The 19,588-nt window shown below is 35.0% G+C and overlaps 1 protein-coding gene across 1 annotated transcript in view; it reads right to left on the bottom strand.

Annotated features, from left to right (window-relative positions):
* Positions 1-1,104: 1,104 nt before the first annotated feature.
* The window catches only part of RSBN1L (round spermatid basic protein 1 like), a 71,351-nt gene continuing 52,867 nt past the window's right edge, over positions 1,105-19,588 (bottom strand). The window contains exons 4-8 of the mRNA XM_025872784.2: positions 16,904-17,041; positions 15,217-15,359; positions 11,209-11,376; positions 9,840-9,948; positions 1,105-9,757 (exon numbers count right to left, since the gene is read on the bottom strand). Coding sequence (XP_025728569.1) covers positions 9,116-9,757; positions 9,840-9,948; positions 11,209-11,376; positions 15,217-15,359; positions 16,904-17,041 — 1,200 coding nt within the window. The 3' untranslated portion in view covers positions 1,105-9,115. The remainder of the gene's footprint in view (positions 9,758-9,839; positions 9,949-11,208; positions 11,377-15,216; positions 15,360-16,903; positions 17,042-19,588) is intronic.

The following is a 19,588-nucleotide window of genomic DNA, read 5'->3' as shown; positions in this document are numbered from 1 at the left end:
ATTGTAGTAGTGTCTGAGAGGTTCCCAGAAAGTAGAACTTTTTCTTACTTAAGTTAGTATACTGACAGACTAAATAAACAACTTACAGCTTAAGTTATTGACGTGCACCTCCTTGATTCTGGCACCAATTCCAATGTGTGTTTTATCCCCATACCACCAAGGAATTCTTTCAGTTCTGACACTACTTAGAAATATTATCTGATCCATAGGTTAAGGGTTCAATCCCAGAAGACTCCTCCTCCCTCCAAACTTCAGATACCAAATACAAATCCAGCTATAGACTGGATGTTCCCACGACTCCCTTGATTAATTTGCTAGAGCAGCTCACAGAACTCAAACATTTTACATACTAGATTACCAGTTTATTATAAAAGAATATAACTCAGAACAGCAAGATGGAAGAAATGGTAAGGCAAGGTATGGGGAAGGGGCAAGGAGCTTCCATGCTCTCTGGGCATACCACTCTTGCCCCATCTCCTTGTGTTCACCAATCCCAGAAGCTCTCTGAACCCTGTCCTTTTAGGATTTTATGGAGGCTTGATTACATAGCATATTAATTAAATCATTGGCCGTTGGTGACTGAACCCAATCTCCAGTTCCTCTCCCCTGGGAGATAAGGAAGGAGGAAAGTTCCAACCCTTTAATCACATGGTTGTTTCTCCCTGGCAACCAGCCCCCATCCTTAGGTTACCTAGGAGTTTTCCAAGTCACCGCATTAACATAAGCTCAAAAGACACCTTTATCACACTAACAGGAAATTCCAAGGAATTCCTGTGCCCAGAATAGGGATAAAGACCAGATGTTTATTTCTCATACATTACAATATCACGGTCTCAGCGGTTGGAATACATTTAAAACGTTAAATAAAAAGAGAGCAGATAGAAATTATGCTCACAGATAGAAAAAGCAAAACTAATGGAATAATATATAAACAATATTGCAGAAAAATACTTTCCCATTTGTTTTTAGTTCTAGGAGATTTCCTTTATAACAAAGATTTAACTTAAACATGAAAGGTTCCTTATGAAGCCAGTATTTTCCAGGTCAGTATGGACAAGAAGTAACTTATTCTGGTTTGGGGCAAAAGATTTATAAAAAATCGAGTAAAAGCAACTTGTGAACAAAATAACTGTTTTAAGACTTGAAAATATGAAAAGTAGAAAATATTCAAAGAATTCACAACTTGTTCAGCAATATTTCATGAACACAGAGGCTGGGTATGGGGGTACCATCAATCCATCACATGAAACATGAACACAAATCCACCAACAGAGAGCTTTCAAGCACCAAGAAAATTTGTTGCCCACAGCTAGAAGTAAAGACCCATCTGTGGGCTAAAGTTTACTGTGACTTTAAAAGTTATTAACCTTACAAATTAGGTCATCTTTCCACTCTGCTTTTTACAGTGCAGCAAATAAGAGAAACTGATGTGACTGATGAACAGAAGTGATGGCCAAAAAAAGAGAGGAAACCATAGAACAACTTTCATTAGAGGCAGGCATATTACTATGCACCTGTGTCATCAAGAATAGTTCTTTCTCTTTACTGAGAGAAAATTAATCAGAATCCTTTTAGCATTATATTAAGAAACAGGCCACAAACTACAAAAGGAGTTTCCTTTAATCTTGATTGGTCAGGTTTGCACAGTAAATGTCAGTTGTTTGGTGTTCTTATAATTCATGACGTAGATAGTGAAGGTACGTGGGAATTACAGTGTTAGAAACAGGATAAAACAAAAAACCTTATTATAATAATGATGGAAAAACTAAAGCCCAGATAAATGAAATGAAATCAGTCCATGGTCATTGATAAATGGAGTTTTAACTCCAAATGCTATTTCCAAAATAGGTTTGCTGTTGGAAGAAAAAAAAATAAAAATGCATCCATGGAAGATACATACCAGTTATCAAATGCCAAATAAAGTAACCCTAGGCTAAAAGCTTTTATGAGAGGGATCTACTTTACATGTAAATGTTTTACTCTCATTTTGCTTGTCCTATGTTCAAATTACCATGCTGTAATCATACTGATATCTTACACCACAAAGTAAATTTACTACCACTATCATCTATATACTACAAACCCAAATTTGTAATCAGGAAAAGGCAGTCTGTAACATGATTTTGAATTGCTGGCCCGGGGCAAAATAGTGAACTAGGAAGAAGTATGTTTTGGAAATCTACGTACCTCCACCATACCTCATGACCCCTTGATAAACATCTTCCTCTTCCCAGATGCCTATCCTTTGCCCAAAATTAGAGAGAGGAATACAGAGAAAATATAATTAGTGAGAAAGGCATAAAATGATTAGGCTGACCCAGAACATAGCTCTTCTATTCTTTTTACTATGTTGATTCCAGAATCAGAAGCTAACATTTGTAGTATCTACAATATATAAACCAATGCACTAAGTCTTGGGCATGTTCTGTCATTTAATTTTCACCACCAATTAACAGAATAGGTATTCCCTCCTCCCCCTTTTTACTGATATGCAATAAAAGCTAAGTGATTTCTCAACGTTATACAAGTGTATTCCCCTTTCATGAGCCATAGCTGTACTGCTCAAATGCCCTCAGCATAGCATCATACTAGGGGAAGAAGGTCTGTGAAAATGTGCCACCTTTATGTCCTTGTCCCACTGCTGCAACAGAATGGATATTGACTAAAAATATGAGTGCATGTTATCACCTTCAATATTTTCAATTTTTGAATATTTGTATCAATAGGGAGACTTTATCTTGCCAAGTTAAGACTTAGCACGCTAAAAATCTGATTCAGACTATGAGATATTAAGGTGCTTCTTATATGATTATTTGCCATTTTAATCACTTTAGGTCTAGTTTAAATTTATCCTCAATTTGTAATGAGTGTATCTCTAGTTGAAGAAAAAAGTCGGGTGAGTTTTACAGGTTTAACGATCTTTACAATACTTTCTCCACATTGCCCAAGGGGCCTAGATATTTAACAGGTAGCTTCTTAAACTTTATTCATAAGACTGAAGTACAAGATAGAAACTCGGTCTCTTTATAGTGCTTGCTAATCCAATTTTCTCCACTTTTCTGTTGCAATTCTAGAATTACATTACAAAATAAAGTCAGAGACAGTTTTTATATCATAGAAACCTACATAGTTTTTCCCACCCCCAGTAAAGTTAAGGTACAACTTTTGTTCCTTCAAATATTTATTGAATACCAAGTGTATATATTAGGTGTCAAGGATACAAAAAGGGATTAAAAAGAAAAAACTTGTAACTTCTAGTTCATGGTTTAGGTAAAGCCCAACGTGTACTTAACTAATGTGTACATTAAATGATGTGAACAAAGGGATGCAAGAAGCAAAGAAATGGTCCTACACCAGCTTTGGGGTGAGGGGACAGTTGGAACGGATGAACTCAGTAAAAGACACTAAGATGTTTAACTAGAGTTTTGAAAAAAGATTTCACGGTATTATATTCCAAGCAGAGATTTCCCCAGCAAAAGCAAAGAATTTTAAAAGTACACAAAGGAAATGGCAAGTCCTGGCACCTGGTAAAGCTGAAAATTGGGTACATTAATGGAAGACTGGTGGATGAAGCTGGAAAGGAAGGGCCTTATCATGAAGGCTTTTTGGTGTGATACTGAGATTTGGCTTCTAGTCTTTAGGAAAGGAGCCACAGAATATTTCTAAGCAAAAGAGTAACAATCATATCTATCTTAGAAAGATTAATCTGGTAGTAACAAAGAATGGATTGGAATGGGGGTAGAGGCAGAGGACTGCAGGCAGCCTGGAACATTTTAGGCTATTTTAAGAGTCCAGGTAAGATGAATATCTACTATAACAAGAAAGTAGACAAATTATGAACACTTCCGGGGTCAACTCAAGAAAATCTCATGACAAACATTGTATATAGTTAGAAGAAAAGATAGAGAAATCTAGGCAGAGACATAGTGATGCCAATACCCAAATTAGGAGGGAAAGGAAGAGCTAATGCTTGGGGGCAAGGGAGAAGAGAAGGATTTAATTCTGATTACACAGATCTTAGAGCTGAAGTGAGAAACCAAGGCGGACTGAAGTCATGGGGTCACGAAGATAATTCAGGGACAAAGTGTAGAGACCTAAAGAACCTGCTTTAAATAGTAGTGGCTAAGGCAAAAAGACATCCAAAGAAATGGAAAAGCAAAACAGAACAGATTGGTCATACATACAGAGTTTTAGGGAGTAAAAGATTGCTAACAAGTGCCGCAAGGATTAAACAGAAGTATTAAGGGGTGCCTGGGTGGCTCAGTCGTTAAGCCTCTGCCTTCGGCTCAGGTCATGATCCCTGGGTCCTGGGATCGAGCCCCGCATCGGGCTCCCTGCTCAGCGGGAAGCCTGCTTCTCCCTCTCCCACTCCCCCTGCTTGTGTTCCCTCTCTCGCTGTGTCTTTCTCTGTCAAATAAATAAATAAAATCTAAAAAATAAATAAATAAATAAACAGAAGTATTAAGAAATGAAGCCACTGAATTTGGCAGTCGAAAGTTGACCTTTGAGGGAACCACTTCAGCTGGGTGACTAAATTTGAGGATTAAGACAAAATTATACTGAAATGAGGAAGTGAAGGCAGACAGTTTTCCAAGAACTCTGTCAGTCAGGAAGAGGTATGGAACAACAGCATAAACAAAAGCCAGACTAAAGAAGTTTTTGTTTTTGTTTTTTTTAAAGAAGATAGAAGACTCGAGATTTTTCACATATATGTCTGGCTCAGTTAAAAACAAAAACAAAATTTCAAAGAAAGAAGAAACTTGGGTAGAGGGAGGATGTAGAACTGCCTGTCCAATTTAAACGCCACATTATGCAAAATATTTGCAACTATACTGACTTGTCCCTGAATCTGCATACTTTGTAGTCTTCAGTAGTACCAAGGCAATGAACTTTATAGGAAAGCATACAGATTTAACATTTTAAAAATATAGATACGTAAATTCTGAATTTCAAAATGTGTAGAAGGATCCAGAGTTCTTATATTTTAATAGTGCAGTTCTTGGAAGGCAAATAATAGTAATAAAACATGTAAGTAGTATGTTTTAATTTTACTTTTAATTTCTAGTTAACATAAATTCTATTTGCCTACATTTTATTCTAAGCTCATTCACACTCCCTGGTTGGGCCTAAAGTCCTAGAAGGGAAGATAAACTGAAATGCAAGATGTTATCCCCTTCTTTTTCCCTGATCTCCCAGTAGAGATATGACATAGAACATCTGTAAACGTAAAGAAGAAAAGGCATCTCTGCTTTTAGCCTCTTGTGCTTGACATTCTAAAAAGCGATGGTTCCCATCTGCAATATGCAGTATGTTGAAAAAAGAAAAGCCAGAGCAGAGAGAGAGATTTATACTTCTTCCGAGTTGTCCTTTTAATTATTTTATCTGAGGTACACTGTCAGTGCCAAACATGTCAAACATAACTTTTTCATGAAATAGACAAGGCATTCTAAAACCAGTAAAATTCTGTTTACATATCAAAGTAGTTACATCAGGTGGAGTATTAATAATCAAGAGCTCTTCTACCACTCTGAAGACCTACAACCCATCATGTCACTTTTTACCAGCTTAAAAGTATCTTGAAAACAATGCACTTTTGTCCTCCCCTCCTGGGACAGAAATAGTCCCGTCTAGAGGGAAGGGAAGTGATTTAGCATGCCATCCCAGCACCCACACCGAACTAGTTTAACAGCTTTAAGGTAATCCTCAATATTCTAGGCTGGCATGAGTCAACTTTTGATAATTTTTAAGAGAAAAAAAAGACTTTCAGATTGGAATCACTTTCAAGATCTTCTAGTTTCATTTGAAGACGAAGAAACAAGAACTTTTAAAGATGACGAGATGAAAATGTCAAATATAAGAAAATAATACAAAACAAAGGTAAAAAGATTACAGTTATCAATTTTAGTATTTATTGAAAGGTGGAAGACAAGGAAAATTCCTCTCAAACTCTAAAAACAATCTTGCATCTCTGCTAAATGTAAAATGAACTTTTAGATATTTGCTTTACATGACAATAAACTTGTCCAACAAAATAACCGAATGCAAATTTACCAAAACAGTGCTAATCTATTATTTACAAAAATGATCTCACCTGCCATTATGTATTTGGGGAAAAAAACCGTTTCAAACTCAGGAACACTAATGAAGTAACTTGAAGACATAACACAAGAAATACAATTTGTCCTACCCTCTCTGGCCCTTCCCTCCCTAAAGTTATAGAATGGATTGAAAATGAATATATGTGGGAATAAACATAGTATTTCCAATAATCTTACTTACACACACACACACACACACACACACACACACACACGAGTGTTGTGCCTGATCAACCTAATCTTTATTTAAGGTCAGCAGCCTTAGGGAAAAGGGAGATAATGAATATGGCTTTAGTCAAGTTTTCAACTAAATATCACAAATGCTTAATTCTTTTGCTAGCTAACCAGCTAACCTGAGAATGGAAAAGATTCTACTTCTTCAATAGCTAATAGGTATGAACCAAAGTAATTAAAAAAAAACAAAACAAAACACTGTAGCAGACACCACTGAGGTACCTTAGTTTTTTTTTTTTTAAGGTCTGTGTATCAATTTAATAATTTACATAATAACTGTTTATATAGCATAAGATCATATGGAAACTACAACTTAAGTGCTTTATCGTTCTGGTCCAAGAAATTGGAAAAATCAACAAAAAAATGAGTGTTCAGGTAAAGAACTGGAATGGAGTAACTAGGAAACCATTAATATAATGCAATATTGAAATAGAAATTATGTGTGTTTAAAAAAGGTAATCAGCAAGTTCTTAGATAGCAACTGAAGAGGATTTTAAAAATTATAACCCGTAAGACAAGGGATATAATATTATTCAAGGTGACAAAGCTGTATCTTGAAATCTTGAGCCCACTGATTTATGTTTCATTTATATTGTAAAATGCATACATATATGTATTTTACAGAACTTTTAAATTTTCAAAATATGGAGAAGTTTTGAGTATTGGTCATATAAGGAACTAAAAGCAACCACTGTGGTTATTTTAGATATGTCTTTTAGTTAAAAGTTTAAGGCTCAAGATATTTTGGAGGGATACTCTAAAGACATTTTATTACTGTATGATCTCATGTATCTATGTGTATACTACTAGAAAACTAAAGTATTGTTAAATATATCACTCTACAATTAAAAAAAAACATTTTAACCACTTCAATTAAAAAAGAAAACATTTTAACCACATGCTCTCCTATTTCTCAATACTGGTTTGTTATGAACTTTTTTATCCCCAAAAAGTAGATGCAAATGATAAATTTAGCTTAACAGAGAAGATTAAAGTGGTGAGGAGCAGGCTAAGACAGTAACATAAAACAAAATCCCTATTTACATTATCATGATTTATACCTTCCTTATCCCATGAAAATTCCTATATTGCAAATATATTGATTTCCTATAACCCATTGAGATTTCCTACAGTATTTGCCTAACCCTTTTAAACTGTGGGCCAGAAATGATGTCACTGCTGCAACTGATTTTTTTCTGGTGAAATGCCTCAACTGGCTTCTCCCTAACCATAAAGATAAGCAGTTTTATGGGTACCACAAATGAGGCTGGAGCAGAAACAATTTCAACAGCAACACTAAACAAAAGACAGCACAAAGAATCTCAGTTAAAAGTCATCAACCAAAGTATGAGCCCAGAAAAATACCAAAGATAAATAAAATAAATGTGCAATGAGCAGTGTTCCTTATACCAAAGCATACATTAAAGACATCTGTTTGACTTTTAGTTACAGTAGCAGAAGCAGTCTCAAATAGTGCTGAAGTCCATCACTGAAGAGATCTTTTTTAATCCATAGCTAGGCACTGGCAATCCTACCCTAATTTTACTTTCCAGGGCTTTTTTGAGAAAAAGGTAGGGAGAAGGATCCTTAGAAAAATGAGGTAACATCTTATTTTGTTAGTTATATCTCTGTATATGGCAGTTGAGTCATGGCCCTTAAGATTTTGTATTTGTCAGACTTTCCTCCTGTTCTGCAAGAAAAATGTTGAGAGGATTTTAACTGCTCACAACTAAACATTCTGTAACTAAAGATTTTTACTCAGCTACTATTAAATATACAGGTGCTTATTAGTAAGAACATTTTCTCAACTTCTTCTCATTCCAGACACTCTATATAGAGAAGATTTACGTTAGGGCTATGTAATCTGGCCATGTAACTTCATGAGTTAGAAGAGTTCAATACCACTAACAGACCTTGTTTCTCCCAACTTTATAAAATTGCTTCTATTACCTAAACTGCTTTCTGAATGTTGAATATAAATATTTTAAAATGTATTCCAGGGAGTGAGGCTAGAAGTTTCACATATTCACCTTATTCAGCAATTTAAGAAGTTATGCAAAATATGATATACATATCTATATATATTCCCATACATACACACATTATATAAATATGCTTTCGTAACTGAATCTTGTTTTCAAAAATGCTTACACAGTGTGGGGAATTTAAATATTCACTAGATTCGAATACTTACATTTGCACTCCATTACCACTCTAAATGGATACACCAGCAGAAACATAATAGACCAAATAAATGACTTAACTGAATTGTCAGTTTGTCTTTTTGCAGACCCAACAGAAAACATATTTATTATTATGAACCTTTATTAAGTGGCTCACATTTCAGTATAAATCACACTAAAAAGATTTTTTAAAAGCTATTTACACTACAGTGCTGACACATTAAAATGAAAAAAAATCGGTATAAATAAGCTCTATGGAAAAGCCTTAAATTGTCAAAAAAGAATTCTGGCTCATATTACAAAAAATATATATATATATATATATGTTAATGTCAGCTCTATTCTAAAACCTACAATTCCAAATCAAATGATTCTTTAAAGACTCCTTTTGTTTAAACCTGTAATATTTACAGTGCATCTGGCCCTAAGTGCTTTGATCCTTCACAGTTATGGACAGGCACTGAGGAATGTTACAAAGCTACATAAACTCTATTTTGTAACAGACTTGGGAGCAAGTCCTTGGCTTGCTTTCAGAATTCATGAATCTTTATTACATTATTAACTTTAAAAAAAAAAGAATTTTAAATGGTATGTACAAATTTAGCACAAAATGTCATCATCTTTTCTATCTTGATTTGAATGTGCTGAACTATGTTGCCTTGTATCAACTAGACTTATGAGACTTCCAGGGCACAATTCTTCTTTTAAATCTTTGTTGCTATTTTCAAATTTAGAGTCCATGTCAATCTTAAATTCTGTAAATTGAACATGATCCAATTTTGCTTTAACATTCTTGCCATCCATATTATTCGGTGCTCTAGTCTTTTCAGGAATATAAACATTCACAGGTTCTTCCTTGATTCTTACAGCTGCAATAGGTTCATGTTTAATCTGCTGTAATTCAGATTTAGAATGAAGTTTGTCTGAAAAATTAGAATCCAAGGAGGTTTTGCTTACAGCACAAATCACGTGGTCAGTGTGAGGTCCAAGAACTGATGTTGTGGGATCTGGTGATGTGCCTGTTTCGTGCGTAGCTGTATTCTGAGCGGTCTCCTCCTCTGAGTGATACAACTTGAGCCGAACATGCCATGCTAAACTGCATACTGCTGAAACTGTCTTGAACTGATGAACAACATTCCTTGGAATAAAATAAATGTCATTATCATACAGCTGAATCCTGGCATAGCGGATGCCTTCCCTCCTCAGTTGATTAAGTTTTGCATCATCAACCCACTGGACACACTAAAAAAAAAGAAACAGGAATACCATTAAGTCTTTTCTACAATAAAAATTAAACTGAAGACAATAATAGTTTAAGATATACCTGGGACAGTGGAGGTTCATGTAAATCTAACTGCATTCGTTGAACTACTTCTAAGAAATCTTCAGCATGAAAACAAATTACATCTTTGGTTATTCGGGGTTGAGCAGGCCTAAAAAAGAACATGAGATAATGAAGAATCTCCCATTAATGTTTCACTCTGTTAAGTCCTTATTAAATTTAAAGCAAAAATAGTTTGTGGTCAAAACAAAAGTACCTAGAAATAAAGTTAAAATGTAATTAGAAGATCACTCTACATATTTAAACAAAGGGATAAAACCATGAGTTTTGACCTAAACATAAATAAAAACAACTAACCTCACTTTATTATAGCTATGTATAACCATATTTTGAAAAATTAAAATAATGTGAATGGGTTAACTATGCAAATCAAAAAACTAAGGGCTTTGTCTTAAAGGTCAATACTTCAACAAATTAAATGCTAAAGATGAAACTACTACATAAAAATTAAGAAGTAAATATGGGGAGAAGAGTACTTTCTTCTAATGAAGACATATATAACTGCAGTTATATCTAAAATTCCTAAGTAACCCTTAATAAATTAAGAGACCTTCATTTAGAAAAGTGCTAATAAACTATTATCACTATTTGTGGGAGTTAATAGTGTCTTTAAATATAGTTCTAAAAAAAATTCCCAAATTCTTCAATTAATTAGCAATATACACATTTTTACAGAAGATGCTCAAAAATGGATTTTGAAATGAAATTCCAAGCAACATAAATTCAAAAAAAAAAAAAAGAAAGAAAAAAAATCATACCAAGGCAAATCATAAAGAAATTTTTAAAAACCAGTGATAAAGGGGGGCCTAGGTGGCTCAGTCATTAAGCATCTGCCTTCAGCTCAGGTCATGATCCCAGGGTCCTGGAATGGAGCCCCGCATCAGGCTCCCTGCTCAGCAGGAAGCCTGCTTCTCCCTCTCCCCCTCCCCCTCTTGCTGTCTCTAAGTGAATAAATAAAATCTTCAAAAAAAACCCAAAAAACCCAAAAACAGTGATAAAATCTAAACCTTAGGGCGCCTGGGTGGCTCAGTCAGTTAAGCGTCTGCCTTCGGCTCAGGACATGATCCCAGGGTCCAGGGATTGAGTCCCACATCGGGCTCCCTGCTCAGCAGGGAGCCTGCTTCTCCCTCTCCAGTCAAACCCAAAAGAGTAAGACTACATTCTAACAACTGAAAATCTTTAGTGCAATTATACAATTAGGATATCCAAATACTGTGAAAAATGCAACTTTCCTTACAGTAAGGAGAATTATTGAGAAACTTCCCAAGAAAAATTTTAGAAGCCAAGAAAACCTATCATTAAAATAGCAGTAGCTCAAAATTAAACAAAAAAAGCAGTAGTTAATACATACCACTCTCCACAGTGCACAGCTTTCAACACTCCGACAGCAGCTGTAGTCTGTCGTTCAAAACCTTGTCCTATATGATCTGCATGGGCTCTTGTTCTGTCTTCAAAGAGCATCTCACGGGGCTCACTGGTTCGAGGTAGGTACTGCAGGTTTTTTATTTCATTGGTAGTTCTGTTAAAATAAAATTACATATATATAATATAAAGTGGAGGGGGGGAGAGGCAGGCCTATGTATTAAGGTTTAATTGCCTTCAAACATTTGTATTGATGTACTGAGGCTTAACTGCCATGAAGCATTTAGTAATCACATAATTCAGACAGAAGGAAATTTTAAATCACCTGCTCCCAAATCAGGTTCTATTTTTAAAATGAACAAGTACAAACAAAAACAGATATATAATCCCCTCCTTTTTCTAACATACCCTTCACAAAAGTGGCAGCTGTAGTGTGGATAGACTACTAAATTACAGATGGTGTGGTTTACCCAAAAGTTCCCCTGTCCAGAACCTTTACCTGAGGTTTGTTTGGGTCTTATCTGCAGAACCATGCCCCCACTCAAGTCACATGGCTAATGTAAGGTATGTATCTGGAACAAACAGGTAACTTTAAAAATGGATTAATTAATATTTAGAGAATACCTATTATATACCAGGTCCTATCTAGGCACTGCAGCTAGTGAACAAGATAGTAATGAAAATAACAGACAAGTCCCCTACTTTCATGAGTTCATACTCCAGTGAGAAAAAGACCAACAAAGAAATAGCAAAAAAACACCCAATAATAACTGCTTCCACAAAACACGCAGGATTTATTGGAGGCAGAAAGAAAACCTTAGCTCTCTCTTGAAGGACAACCACCTGCCACTGGCACTGTCTCCAAGCTACTGCTCACCTAGATACGCACACACAAGCTGCTACTTAGCTCATTCAATGCAAACCCCTGTGTAGTTCTGCTGCAGGGAAGTGAGGGAGAGTTTCTTTGGGAGTCATCATCTTACTTATCTTTCTGTAGAGTCTTCTGTTGCTTTCAGAGACAATTCCAGATTGCCCCCACAATTTTCTCCTCTCATCCTCATCTAAACCCCTAGAATCGCCCTTTCTTACTAGTTCTCTAATTTCCCACCCTCAATCTCTACTACTTAGTGCTCTCTGTGCACTCCTGTATTACAGTTGTATTACACACCCGCACACACAGGTGATGCTACAACATACTTTTTTTGCCCTTTGTGACTGACGTTCTATAGGTGTCAGAAAGCTAGATGATGACCTTAATTCCTGTGGAAAGCTAACAGACTTTCAAGCCTACAACTTTGGTCTCATTAACACCACTTTTTTTTAACTTTATTTTATTATGTTATGTTAATCACCATACATTACATCATTAGTTTTTGATGTAGTCATTAACACCACATTCTAACGAATTAAGACTTTATATGAAGTGGGGCACCTGGGTGGCTCGGTCGGTTAGGCGGCTGCCTTCGGCTCAGGTCATGATCCTGGGGTCCTGGGATTGAGCCCCACGTCCGGCTCCCTGCTCAGCGAAGAGCCTGCTTCTCCCTCCCCCTCTGCCTGCCACTCTGCCTACTTCTGCTCTCTATCAAATAAATAAATAAAATCTTAAAAAAAAACTTTATATGAAGCATTTAGCACTGTGCCTTGGGCAGTGTTAGTAGTTGCTCAGACTACAATGTGATGTGAAGTCGCATTACATGGATTCTAATCCCTGAAGTACATACAAGCAGATTCCTCAGAGGGCTGGTGAACTCCCTTATTAAATTACATGTAAAACTTTGTGAATATCTGTACTTGTTCTGGGGAGAGGCTTTCAGATCTCAAAATGATTTATAAATCCCAGTTAAGAACCACTGAGAAACACAATTTTATCATTTACTACCAACTTATAAATTAACTTGTAAAAATTTCATTCAACAAATATTAAGCAGCAGCCACTCTGTTTATGTGCTAGAGACACATTAAGTAACAAGTACAACATGGGCCCCTGTCCTCATGTAACCTACAGTTTACTCAGTGACCATTTTCCCTGGTTTTTAAGATTAATAATCACTGTAATTAATAATAAAACATCTTTATAGACCTAAAAAAAGGTATCTATCACCCACTCCATTCCCACCAATGTTAACTCTGTACATTTTTTCCATACTTTTCTGTGTTCACATAAATATACACTTAACACATGTTTATTTCTTTTCATACAAACAGAATCATACTGGCCATATTACTCTATATTTTGCTCTTTTCAAATGTCATGAACAACCTCCCTGATCAACAGACATAAATAATTCATTTATTTATTTCACCATATATTTTTTTAAGATTTTATTTTTTTAAGTAATCTCTACACCAAACGTGGGGCTCAAACTCACAACCCCAAGATCAAGAGTCACATGTTCCACCAACTGAGCCAGCTAGGAGCCCCAAAGGAATGGATATTGGGGTTTTGGGGTTGTCTTTTTTTTTTTTAAAGATTTTATTTCACCATATTCTTAATAGGAATGTACCAAAATGAATTCAACCATTCCACTGTTAATGGGCATTCAGACCATTTTAAACTCTTTTTCTCACTCCAAATAATGCTGCAATTAGTATTCTTATAAATTTACCTTTTAGTGCTTTCATTTCTTAGGACAGATTCCCAAAAGTGGTAGCACTGGATCAAAGAGTGTATGAATGAATGTGTATATATATGTATAACATATATTTATGTTAAACTTCATGAGCTATTGTTAAATTACTTTTACAGAATGATTATAGCAGCTCACCTTTCTACCAATAATATATAAATGATCCTGTTTCCTCACATACCTACGAGTCTATAATATTATTGTTCTACTTTTTTTGCCAATGTAATAGGTAAAAATAGTATCTCATAATTCTTTTAATATAACTGGCTGAGACCTATTTTTCTACGGGGATATATTTTTCTTATCAATTTGGGAATGCTCTATGTATATTAACTTTAGTCTGTCACATGTTACAAAATGTTTTAGTTAAGTGTATCATAGTTCTGAACTTTTTTAACTTTTCTTTCATAAATAGTATTGTCATTACATATTTTTATATTGCTTAGAAAGGTCTCTCCTAGGTTTAAAAACTTTATTTTTTTTTTTTTGGAATGTTCTTTACAGTTTGTATATATTTTATTTTTTTTATTGTTATGTTAATCACCATATATTACATCATTAGTTAAAAACTTTATTCTTATATTTTAATTTTTTTATCTATTATGTTCAAATCTCTAACTTACTTCTTATATGAGATAGGGGCTATGGCTTTGTTTTCTTTCAAATGGAATTCAATTATGTCACCCTTACTCATTAAATAAATCTTCCTTTTCCCATCTATCTCATACATTAAGTTCTCAATATACTTTGATCTATCTGGGTACTCTACTCTACTCCAGTGATCTTTTTGAGCTTTATAATAACTTTTAGTATCTAGTAACACAAGGCCCCCCTCACGTATCTTCTCTTTCACAGTTTTCTTGGCTATTTGTTGACTTTACTTATTCTTCCTTCTAAACTTTAAAATCATTAAATCCAGTGCTGGAAGTGTGAGTTCAACTAAAATGCTAAAAATTTCAAAGGACTATCATTTTTATCCAATCTGGAACATAGTAGGGTTTTTGATTTGTTTCAGTATTATTTTATACCCTCCAGAAGATGTTTACATTTTCTTAATATGGGTTCTGAATATTTTTTATTAAATTTATTCTAAAAGTTTACAATGTCTTTGTTGTGAAGGACATTTTTTCCACTCCTAATTACAATTTATTGTCATTTGCCCACATTTTTCAAGCCTTATTTATATTTGATATTTTATAAAAAATTTCATTAGCATGTGAGCATTTTTGAATTCACATTCCAAGTATGCTCTAAACGTTCCCTTTCTTCTTTCTCCAATTTTCAACACACACACACACACACACACACACACACACACACACACACAATATACATCTATCCCTGGCAATAAAAATTGGTATTCAACATACCTTTTCCTTTTGAAAGGTGACTTTGGCATATCAGCCACAGGGATCATTTGTTCTCCTGGGCGTACCCACATGATGGGACCATCATCACTGTCTTTTCGACTCTCTAATTTTAGACTAGATAGGGTCCCCCATGGCAGTGTACACTAGAGGGAAATAATTACATAGAAACCAATTATTTTCAAAATCCATCTTCAAAAATACATTAAATACTGCCCCCTTGACAAACTTTCATATATCCTTTAATACTTATACATTTGAAATACAAACCTACATTGAATATATTCCTATGTAGGCATATATTTTCCTTCAAAAATAGGATTTCAAACACACCAAGAGTAATTATGCTTGGATGACTCCCTCCTTTTAACCCTGCCAGAAATATGATTCACTATATTCATCATTTGTTATTCCTCCTTCTACCAAATATAAGGGTCAATATGATGTCAATAAGTTGGCAAAATAAGCAAGTGTTCTCCATGAGAATCTATAAAAATGAACAATTTGTTTTAAAAAACAGAAATCTCAAAAAAATGGATACCTCTTTGATTAGCTATAATGAAAACAAAACAAAAAGGAAAACCAAATCAAAATAAAAATTTATTTCTGTTTAGTAGTTTCTTAAAGAGGTTGCTGGTCTAAAAGCAACTCTTCTTTAAAAAAAAAAAAGAGAAATGTCTAAGGGCCATTGTCCATGGAAGAGTGAGAATGGTTATTTTAAAAAACCATTCATCCCATCCCCTTTTAAGAAAGGATAGAACTGTCACATGAAATTTCTCCTAAAAGAATGCATTTAGCTCATTTGTCTTTAAAATTAAAATCTGAAACATAAATATTTAAATAATGGTATTTTTAAAATACCACTCAAAATAAATGCAAGCAAATTCCATAATGTCACTAGTTGGGAAAAAGAGAAAAGTAACAAAAGGTTTAAAAGGAACAAAAAAGGATATGAAAGGGGAACGGACTGGAGTGAAAAAGAGAAGTTAGAAAAAGTTAGAAAATGGATCAAGAAGAAGTGAAAAAAGAATAGATCTATAACAGATTACATGGCAAATATTAGAGACAAATGGATTCTGTCACATTCTGACCTCTGAATTACTGATTAAATAACTACACAGCTCAGAAATTTCTCTCTCAATGGGATAGCCCCAGCAGCCCACAAGAAGAAATATTTTCTAGAATGCACAGATTACTGAAAAAATAAAAAGAATTTGGCTAGAGATCATTTAAAGAATTCAAAGGGGCCTTAAAGCTACATAGCCTGAATGCAATGTTTCATGGATGCGGAAACTGAAGTCCAGAAAGCTTAAAGGGCTTGCCCAACCCAGTGAGGTAGAGCCAAGATTGAAATACAGATGTACAATTTCCCAGCCAGTTTTCCACAACGCCAAATTGCCATTCTTTTATCCTAAACATTTAATTTAGTAGGCATCCTTCCTGCACTTCTTAAATCCTCTGATACTCAGTTTATAAAAAGTTAATAAACAGATAGAGCCTAATTTCCTAAGGTGGCAGCAACAAGCGCTATTTTTTGGTTCACCACTTAGCTCTGCCATTATGATTAATAGCTGAGTCACATGCACACACACTATACAAGAATTCTATTTCTGAAACAACTATGATTTGGTCACCCACAGCATGAAAGTGACACCCACAATTTAGACTGCTTGATATTGTTTTCTCTTACTTTTAAAAATGGTGAATCTTCCAACATGTCAAGGAATTCAGGGAAGTAATCTCCCACCTCTTCATCAACTGCTCCCACCAAGCTGATCTGTCGCATTGGGCCAGCTCTGTAAGTACCGTGAGAATATGTTCTTTTTACCTGAAGGATATGGATTTAATTAAAGGTTATAAATAAGATAATGCTTGCTATCATTGTGTAACACCAAATTATATTGTCTGAGAATATTAGAACATAATGTGAGGTAAGCAAATCAAAACAAAAAGGCCTTTACAAACAGTAAAAAAAAAAAAAATAAAAAATAAGGCATAAAAAAAAAAATCCATACCAGAGCAAGCTATTGTACCTTCTCTACCTTTTCCTATACACTGCTTATGAGAACAGAGGTAAGATAACAGTATAATTCTAGATAGCAGACTATAACTTCTCCTTATAATACAGCTTATTATTTGATCTATAAGGCCAATGAAATTTACAGTCAAAGGTTCATATACCTACATTTTCCTATCTTTTTTTCAGAATTTCTAAAACTAGACTGCCTGAAACGTTACATTTAACCATTACCAGTGGTTTGTATGTCTGAAAGGCCACCAGGAATGATCTTCCCTTCTAGATCATACCATATTAATTAGGATCCAGTTTATATTTCTATGATTAACTCTGAGAAAAACAACTAGAGATTGAGAATCAGGAGTGCTAGATCCCAACTCTACCTTTACTATCTACCAGCTATGTGACCTTCAGAAATCACACAAATTCCTTGTATTTTAGTTTCCTTAAGTGGGATGATTTTACCTCAGACTGCTGAAGGAAATTTAATAATTACATAAAGCTATAAAGCTACCCGCACAATGCTAGCAGGGTCGCATTCAAGTATCAACTGAAATAAAACCACCTGCACCTCAAGAATCTTGATACATGGGTAGGGGGGCCTGGGTGGCTCAGTTGTTAAGTGTCTGCCTTCGGCTCAGGTCATGATCCCAGGGTCCTGGAATTGAGCCCCGCATTGGGCTCCCTGCTCCTCCCTCCCCCACTCCCCGTGCTTGTGTTCCCTCTCTTGCTGTGTCTCTCTCTAATAAATAAATAAAATCTTAAAAAAAAAAAAAATCTTGATACATGGGGGCACCTGGGTGGCTCTGTAAGTTAAGCATCTGACTCTTGATTTTGGTTCAGGTCATGAGCTCAGGGTCATGAGATCAAGCCCCACGTGAAACTCTGCACTGGGCGTGGAGCCTGCTTAATTAAGATTCTCTCCCTCTCCCTCTGCCCCTCCCCACCCACTTAAAAAAAAAAAAAGAACCTTGATACCTGAATTCTGGCAAGGACATTTAAATCCTGCAAAGAAATCTATGCCTTTTCATACCCTAATGTTAGGAAACAAGAATCTTTATAAAGCAAAACAACTTCCTTTCATGGGGTGCCTGGGTGGCTCAGTAGGTTAAGCATCCAACTCTTAATCTTGGCTCAGGTCATGATCTCAGGGACATGAGATCGAACCCGAGTGGGGCTTCATGCTCAGCGGGGAATCTAGTTGAGATTCTCTCCCTCTCTCTCTCTGCCCCTCCCCCTTCACGTGTGTGGCATGCACTTTCTCTCTCCAAAATAAACAAATCTTAAAAAATGCATTGTAATACAACTTTTACTTATATACCATTTAACCCAACTTTCTAGTTTAATAACCCAATATTCAAACATTCACTAAGTCAGTCGGAATCATTAATTTAATGTTTTAAACATGGCAAATTACATAAAACAATGCAATCAAATTAAAAAGCACGTATCTCTTAAGAAAATATACAGATGGCACTTAAGCAGTTAAAACAAAATATAAGAATACAATCCACACACCTTTCAGAAAAATAGAAATAGTTCTTGATTTAGGTGACACGTACTTTATTAAATACTATATAACAAATATCCCCTATTACATGGAATGAAATTAAATCTACAATATCATAAGATTAAAAAGCCTCAATTCTCCAAAAACCATCTATCCAACTATTACACTCAAGGGCAATGGGGCAGGGGAGGAAAAAGATAAGGGTTTAAAGAATCTCTAGATAGCCCAATAAATGCTGTTAAGACCATGACTCATAAAAGGGTCTCTTCTGACACGTGTTTCTACATTAGGTACAATTCTCACTAACCTCTAAAATCATAAAGGATAAGAAACTACAAATTTGAAGGGGGAGGAGTAGCAGGAAGCAAGCATACATAGCTGCAGCTCCCCTAGGATGTCAGTATTATAGCATCATAATGACAAACCTAGATTGAAAAAGGATATCTTCACTAAAATCTTGGTACCCAAAATTAAAGACTTCCATTATCTAGAAAAATCACCTATCTCGAAAACCTCACATCATGATAATACTGGACATGAAATTACTGTATTTGCTTTTTTTCACTTCAGTAAACATTAATCAAACCATCAGTTTTCTGATGCAGTTAAAAAAAAATTACTAGAAAATATCAAAACATGTCACAAAGTGCTTTAAAACATATCCTATATGCTTCACATTGTTACAAGGAGTACACGTATTTTTCCTCCCAATTTAGATATAGCTCTTTCAAAAGACAACACAGTAAAGGATAGAAACAATACTTATTTATATATTTGCAAATATTTATATTTCAATAGTTCACATTTAAATAGTGCCTGTTAGACCAGACAGATAGATTTTAATCTAA

The sequence above is a fragment of the Callorhinus ursinus genome, unplaced genomic scaffold, assembly GCF_003265705.2.
Source record: "Callorhinus ursinus isolate GAN/ISIS: 27379988/994484 unplaced genomic scaffold, GSC_fseal_2.0 scaffold12, whole genome shotgun sequence".
NCBI lineage: Eukaryota > Metazoa > Chordata > Mammalia > Carnivora > Otariidae > Callorhinus > Callorhinus ursinus.
The sequence above is the reverse complement of the archived record's forward strand: the minus strand, read 5'-3'. Positions and strand labels throughout refer to the sequence as shown.